The sequence below is a fragment of the Agrilus planipennis genome, unplaced genomic scaffold (genome assembly GCF_000699045.2).
Source record: "Agrilus planipennis isolate EAB-ADULT unplaced genomic scaffold, Apla_2.0 scaffold1015, whole genome shotgun sequence".
Lineage (NCBI taxonomy): Eukaryota > Metazoa > Arthropoda > Insecta > Coleoptera > Buprestidae > Agrilus > Agrilus planipennis.
In genome coordinates, this window is record NW_020439665.1 from 1 (window position 1) to 8,289 (window position 8,289).

At 34.7% G+C, this 8,289-nt stretch overlaps 1 protein-coding gene across 2 annotated transcripts in view; it reads left to right on the forward strand.

The window, feature by feature from the left end:
* The first annotated feature begins 30 nt into the window (after positions 1 to 30).
* The window catches only part of LOC108743740 (electroneutral sodium bicarbonate exchanger 1), an 8,946-nt gene continuing 687 nt past the window's right edge, over positions 31 to 8,289 (forward strand). The window contains exons 1-7 of one of the 2 annotated variants that reach the window (XM_018479329.2): positions 31 to 690; positions 905 to 988; positions 1,440 to 2,518; positions 3,707 to 3,862; positions 3,918 to 4,067; positions 4,228 to 4,893; positions 6,246 to 6,482. In XM_018479329.2, the coding sequence (XP_018334831.1) occupies positions 633 to 690; positions 905 to 988; positions 1,440 to 2,518; positions 3,707 to 3,862; positions 3,918 to 4,067; positions 4,228 to 4,893; positions 6,246 to 6,482 (2,430 nt within the window). In that variant the 5' untranslated portion in view covers positions 31 to 632. Of the gene's footprint in view, positions 691 to 904; positions 989 to 1,439; positions 2,519 to 3,706; positions 3,863 to 3,917; positions 4,068 to 4,227; positions 4,894 to 6,245; positions 7,681 to 8,289 lie in introns of those variants that run through there. The other variant, XM_018479330.2, reaches the window with a different exon arrangement.

Sequence of the window (8,289 nt, forward strand, 5' to 3'; positions counted from 1 at the left end):
TTTTGAGCATTTTCAATTTTTTTATTTGCTCTTGAGTTCTTTGGATGTTGATGTAGACGAGCTTTTGCACAGGTAGGCACCTAATACAATTTCCTTCCAAATGAATGACCTCGACCTTTCGTGTTGCGAATTCCGCTATGCAGAAAAGTACTAGGGCAATTTACGGTAATTGATCGCAATGCGAATTACAGTTAATTTCGGTGTAAATTGACTTGCGAGTCTATTTTCGAATTAGGGCCTATTTCGAATAAAATTACCATTAACACTATTGGCTACTTTACAAATCCATGAGCAATTTCACGATCCAATTTTAACGAATTTCGAAAACAAATGCTTGAAAGAGTTAATCTAGAAATTTCGTTTACAAAAGGAGTTAAAAAGTAACAGCGTTAAATATAAAACTTGTTATGGACAAATAAAGCCTTCAATAAGTAATTTGTAAAGGTAAAAAATCCCCAATTAAGTACCGACCTATTTTCTACCGAGGGCTGACATTTCTTTTGGTTGGACCCAAAATGGCGAATGGCAATAATGCAAAAAATTTTTATTCCACTAAACATTAATGTTTCGTATTATTATATGTGCATATAGGTTATAGTTAGTATTATTTCGCAGCGGAATACGTAACTCACATGAAGAATTTCTCAACGTGGTGTACCATCAGCAACCAGCATCAACAAGAGCAAAAAGGTCAGATCCAGGACTGTATTATCAACTATTTCGTTATATGATCTATTCCCAACTCTAGCACACACTTTTTACACTTGCACCCACGATTGTAACTTCTTGTGACTCCTCTTCGTATTGTAACCGATTTTTTTTACTTTCCCTTAAAACTATGTTACGAGTAACAGAAGATTTATATGTATGTACGTATGGACTCAGGTGTATGTTTGTATTGCAGTTGAAGATCATTCACATTCATTTTCGTTCGGATACACCGGAAAAACACCCGAATTTGGAAAATTTCTTACGGTCCACAGCCAGGGTAAAACAATTAAATCAGATAAACATATGTGTACTTGCTGTTGTCATGGTTGGCTGTGAAGAAAAATTAAATGTCATCACAGCCATTCATAATTTTTCAATCCTTTACATTACGTAGCGAGCTCGCATGCTGTGTGTAAAACATCCAAGTTTTTGTTTTTTTTTTTAATTTTGTCAGTTAATCATACATAGGTATATTTCCAAGTGGTATCATAACATGCATCCATTATCAGTAACTAATATAATTTCTGACTTATTTTCACTTTTACTATCTAATTGCAGTTAAAATAAAAAGGTTTGTTCGGTATAAATTATTCATAAATGTAGTCAGTTAGTATTTGATAATTGGCTTGCTTTTATCATTAACCATTAATGTTTTTGCTTGTTTGGTGTGCTTAAAATTATTCCAATTTTATGCAGCGTTTGGCATAAAACGAAATTCTTTTTTGTAGTAGGTGGCGATAAATCGGAGGGTTTGACAAAGAGCACGAGTGCTACATCAATCCACCGAAATCACAGCACTGGCGACCTGGGTTCAATGAACGGGGATATTGTCCATCACAATCTTCAGTTTATGCGTAAAATACCGCCAGGTTCGGAAGCAAGTAACATTCTTGTCGGCGAGGTGGACTTTTTAGAAAAACCCCTCGCCGCATTTCTTCGTCTAAACACGTCCGCAGTGGTGGGCGATCTTACAGAAGTTCCCGTTCCAACACGGTTTATTTTCGTCCTTCTTTATCCTCCAGCAATGAATTCAGGATACCACGAAGTTGGAAGGGCTATGGCAACCTTAATGTCGGACGAGGTATTCCACGAAGTCGCTTACAAAGCAAAAAACAGGAACCACCTCCTAGCAGGAATAGACGAATTTTTAGATGCGGTTACTGTCCTTCCACCTGCCGAATGGGATCCTGCGATTCGAATAGAACCTCCAGCAGCCATTCCGTCTCAAGATGTTCGAAAGAAACCTCCACCCGAGAAACCTCCAGCTGAAATCGATGAAGAAGACGAAGAAGAGAGGTACAGAGAAGAGAACGGTTTATCGAGAACCGGAAAACTGTTTGGCGGACTGCAAAACGACATTAAAAGAAAATTGCCATGGTATTTGTCTGATTTTAAAGACGCTTTATCTTTACAATGTGTTGCCACATGGATATTTTTGTATTTTGCTTGTCTGTCTCCTATAATTACATTCGGAGGATTACTCTCTGAAGCCACAGGCAAAAATATGGCTGCCATGGAATCGCTTGTGTCTGGTTTCGTTTGCGGCATCGTCTATGGATTCTTTTCTGGTCAACCTTTGACCATATTGGGATCCACTGGGCCAGTATTAGTGTTTGAAACGATTGTCTATGATTTTTGTTTACGAATCGGATGGGACTATATGTCGCTGCGTTTCTGGATAGGAACATGGATTTCAGTTATTCTGTTCATCCTAGTGGCTACTGACGCCAGCGCATCCGTGTGCTATATTACGAGGTTTACTGAAGAAAACTTTGCAACTCTGATAGCCTTTATTTTTATTTATAAGGTACGAAACATAATATCATAAAGTGGTTGAAGTTTTTTATTTCTGAAACTTCAAACGTTCACAGTTGTATGAGTAAAATAAAACCACGGCAAAGACTGTGATGATTATTTATTGTTTTAGGCAATCAAATAATGCAGTTGCAGTTTCGTTATATTTACAGACTTTTGATAAATTGATTATTTCCAACTTTTAAAAAGTAACTGATTAATTTTTTCGTTTCATTTTTACGTGCTCCTAATCGATTAAGTAAAAAAATCGATTTTTCTGATTAATCACATTATCGATTATTTTCACATAACTATTTTTTCAATTTAGGATATATTTACATGTTCCTATTTAGCAATTCTAAATAATAATTAATATTTAGTAATTGTAACAATTTAGAACATAAAAGCATCTTTATTACTTACAAAATAAAATTATTTTATTTTAAAAGGCTTTAGACGCCCTCAATAGAACTAATTCAATAATTAGCAAGAATTTTAAAGTTGTTTTTACATACGTCTTTTAGAAATGGTCTCACTATCTCTAAGAGACCTTTCACACGGATTACTTTTTCTAGCGCTTCTGAAGCGTCACAGTTGCACGATTTTTGTTGTTGCACTTTACTAAGAAATAAATTTAGTTAAGGTAACGGTTCCACACTGGCGTATTTTTAGTAGTGCGAAAGACAGATAATGGACAATGTCGATGTCGAAAATTTCATAATCTCAAAGACTGCATTTGGAATAGCTGCAATACAGACTATATAAGGTAAAGCATGGGAAGAAGAAATATATATTTCGATATAAATCTTGGAAAGATATATAGAAATCCTTTTATCAATCGATTGCTGTTGTAAGGATCGACCCAATATTTCCGATTCTTTATATTTTTCTTTTTTTAATTTATCAGAAGCGCTCCTCTTCGTCTTCCTTCTGCGACTTCATTTTAATAACTGTTAAATTTGAAATAGTTCATTACTAAATCGGCCGCAAAAAATCGGTCTTTGTACATACGAACTAGCAACTGTCACACTACTGTAACACAACTAGAGCGCTACAAAATGCAGCTAGTGTGAAAAGGCTCTTAGTCTTGGTCTTGTTACCTAATCCTTTATTTTTTGATAAGAACCATGACAGACCAGTTTTATTGTACTAAGTACTATCAACTTTGTTTCCATGTATGAAGTATTTGCTTTTATTCTAGTCAGTGGAAAATGTCTTTTCAATTGGTAAAAGATACCCGATCAATACTAGCGGATTTACAAATATACCATCTAAATGTTATTGCATTCCAAACGAAATTGCTCAACAAGGACACCCTGAAATGGACTGGTCACATTTTAATAGGACAACGTGCCTTGTAAGTCCATGAGAAAGCATCGTAATTCTTTATTTGATTTATGTCGTACTTTCAGAGCTATAACGGCACGTTGGTGGGAGAGGGCTGTTCTACATCTGAATATGTTCCAGATGTGTTCCTAATGTCAATTCTTTTGTATATTGGAACCTTCTTACTATCCGTTGTACTGAAAGATTTTAAAAACGCCTTATTTTTTCCTGCAAAGGTAAATATTTTTAAGTAACCCTTTTTTTTGTGATTTTTAACGTTGAAGACTTTTGGAATTATATTTAGAACCACCAAAGAATGAGGTTTATACAAAAATCCAGCTTTCCCCGATTTTTTTGTTGTGCAGTGTCTCATTCGCTTTTTATTTGAAATTGTAGGTACGACAGTTTGTCAGTGATTTTGCCGTAATAATAGCAATCTTTTCAATGTCATTTTTGGACTTCAAAGTAAACATCCCAACCCCGAAACTTGAAGTACCGACGGAATTTAAACCCACTTTGAGTACAAGAGGTTGGGTGATACCGCCGTTCAATGGGAACCCAATATACACTGCCCTCTTGGCACTTTTGCCAGCTCTCCTTGGCACCATCCTGATATTCATGGATCAACAAATTTCGGCTGTTATTATTAACAGGAAAGAGAACAAACTGAAAAAGGGTTGCGGATATCACTTGGACCTGTTCGTTTTGGCAATTCTCATTGAAATATGCAGTCTGATGGGATTACCGTGGTTCGTTGCAGCAACTGTCCTGTCAATCAATCACGTTAATTCGTTAAAGTTGGAATCTGAATGTGCGGCTCCCGGGGAGAAGCCGCAGTTCCTCGGAGTGAGAGAACAAAGAGTAACGCACATATTAATATTTTTAACAATTGGCCTGTCAGTGTTCCTAACACCAATTCTAAAACATATTCCTATGCCAGTATTATTCGGAGTATTTTTGTATATGGGAGTCTCGTCACTAAAAGGACTACAATTCTTCGACAGAATCCTGATCATGTTCATGCCACCGAAGTATCAACCAGATTATATGTTTTTACGACAGGTAAATATTATAATTGTAATATTAGAATCGGACCATAAATCGTTGTAACTTACCTACTAGAATGAAAACGTCGGTTAGCTCGGTTTATTACCCAGGTCAAAATTATGGATCGTTTAGGATTATGTAATGACTCCATAATAATAATAACATGAATAATGAACCAGTAGCAAGGGAGGAACAAGAAGGGAAACATCAAATTTATAGATAGGAGACGAAAATTAGAAGAAGTGACTGATTTTAAGTATCTAAGTCAGATAAGTCAGAACGGAAGGAGTAGTAGGGATATAAAGCATAGGATAGCTCAGGGTGGTGTCGCCTTCAATAAAAAGAAGTCACTTCTATGCTCGCGAACTGAATTCAGAAATTCGAAAAAGATTGTTAAAAGTGTATGTTTGGAGCGCGGCGCTGTACGGGTGCGAAACATAGACGGTGGGAGGGGTTGAAAAGAAAAGGTTAGAAGCGTTCGAAATGAGGTGTTACAAGGGAATGATGAGGATACTGTCGATAGAGAAGGTTAGAAATGAAGAGGAATTAAAAAGAATGGGAGAACAGAGGACTCTAAGTTAATAAAAAATAGGCGAGATACGTTGGTAGGACACCTTCTCAGGCATAAAGGTCAGAAGCAGGAGTTAGAAGGAGTAATGGTAGACCTAGATTAGATTACTGTTCACAAATATTTAAGGATGTGGGTTGTTCTAGTTTTAGGAAAATGCGAAGATTAGCTCAGGATAGGAAAGAGTAAAGGTGCGTGTCGAACCAGTCTTAGGGCTGACGACCTTATGATGATGATGAGCTAGTTATAAACAGCACAGTTGTTTAAGACGTAAAATTCTAGATCGTGGGTTCATTATGGCAACTGTTTTTTTGTTTTCTTCAAAATATTTCCCCTTTTCCAATATAGTAACTGATACAACATATACCTAAGTACCTGAACTTAATTCAGGTGTGCAGTTCAGACATTAATATCAAACCATAAACTGAAGCTAACGAAAGCATCTACGTACTGAAGAATGCATGTATCAATTCCATCAGACAACTTGGCATTCTGATTGGTTAAATAGCATTCCCTGGCTTATTTAAAGGATGTGTTTAGTATCATATGACTACGGTAGGAATCACTTCGTAAGTGTTGTCTTCTCCTACTTTAACCTCATGATTCTAACGATAACCGTCAAATAAATGGAGAAGGGGGTGCTATTGAACCAATTAGATCACCGCATTTCAACTATGGTGACCGTGCATGACGAAATTCAAACATGTGTACCGGACATCATAACAAATTTTGCGAGCAAAAATAGAATTATAAAATTAAAAGCTTACATTTCTGTATTTCTTTATTTATTTCATTATAGGTTCCCATTAAACGCGTTCATATGTTCACACTTATTCAACTGGCTTGCTTGATCGTTTTATGGACCATCAAATCATTTAGTACAACGTCAATCCTTTTCCCGTTGATGTTGGTTGTGATGATTGGTATAAGAAAATCATTGGATTTGATATTTACTAGAAGGGAACTGAAGATACTCGACGATATTCTACCGGATTTTGTGAAGAGAAGTCAGCATGACGAACTAAAGGATGTAGAGGTGGGCTGGGGTACTAAATTGGCTACATTTTGCTTGGGCTCTCCCACTGTTAGATTGCCCTCGGATGATAAAAATTCCGAATCTAAACCTCTTAATGCTTAAAAAATGATGTAAAGTACAAAAATGCGACAAACATCAGGAGATTAATAATGAAGATAACTTCGATTTTTTTTTATTTATGCCTGAATTAGCTATGACTTTAAGATTTAATGATACGCTGATGATGAATTTAGTAACTTCTATTTAATAGAATTAAATTGGATATTTATTTAATCATGAAATTCCATCAAGCACAATATTTAATAACAGAAGTAATTAACTACTAAGCACATTGTGCTGGTCCTTCTAGTTCTGTTTTAGTCCCACTAAAAATGCCCTTTTCTTCAACACTTATCTTTGTTTGATAACATACGAAATTTTGATGATTTCAAATGTTTTATAAAACCCTAAAAGTAGATATCCAATATCGAAATACTAAGTAGCTCTGTATATTCGTCTTATCATTCATAGAAATATTTTCAATGTTTGAAAAGTATTACACTTATATTTAAAACCATACCCTCATTTACCATTTTTCATAAATTAATTTTCTTGTATTATTAATCTTACAATTAACAAGAACTTCCTCTAAAATTTTATGTGTTCTACATTTTTAATTGTGTCAAGTAAATTATTGCGCGTTTCCCACTTTTACTAAATAAATATTTCAAAGTAAATGCAAATACTTCATAAAAGCAATACATATATCAATTTACATACAATAAAAGTTTCTCAGGAATACTTGAGATTAAAATAATTTATTTGTATACCAAATTTGCCTTAATTTATTTTATTTGGTAAGAGATCTTACAATTAACTTCATCTATCCAATACTTAATTGAATGGATTCCAAACGCTAGAGAATTAGACACAAAAAAATAGTCTTTAGTGCTGCAGAGTATTGGCTAGATGTAAATTTATACAACGTGTATATCTACGCGAGTCGAAAATATAATAGCTGTAATATTCGCTACAACCGTAGAAATAAACTGATAAAGTAGCCAATTTATTACTTTTCTTAAATAAATTATGTAGTTTTGTTATAATTAAGTATGCTGGTGATAAATTTTAGTAGACATTGAAAGTACCTTTAATATTCATGTATTAAATACCATTTGTTGTTTATTTGTTTATTTTTTAATAAATTGTTGACATCTCATGCTTGTTTTTTTTTATTTGATTCACATTTTATCGATCACACTTTTGCAGGTAGATATTGTAGTATAACCGATTGGAAAAGACGCTTATGTAATAGTAGCTTTTAACTTTACGCGCTCGTCATACGCCATATACGGAAATAACCTACGTAAAAGCGTTACATTATCGCGATGCCCTTAAACGTAAATAATTTTATACATTCATCATCATCATGGCATATTTATGCATAGTTATGATAAAAACTACGATGTGTAATCCGCTCGGTATAGTTCTCAATAGCGTCTTTTTCTTGCTTTTGCTTATGCACCCGAGCGGACCGTTGTCAACTATATCTCACTCGTTTCACAATGCACTATTGTGGTAGGAAAATATTAGTTCTATGCCCATTTCCGGGGCTAAAACGAACATTAATGTACGGTCTAAATTCAGCTATTAACTCAAAATGTTTTCTGAAACGAATTCGAGGTACAAAAGCTCCACGCTTTAGTATTTCAATACTCTTACACCTACGTGGAATAAGGATTTAATTTTCTTGATAAATTTCAACTTTCGTTTCACAACCAGTATACAGAATTAAAATTGAAGAAATTTTTGTTGAAACGTGCGTCAC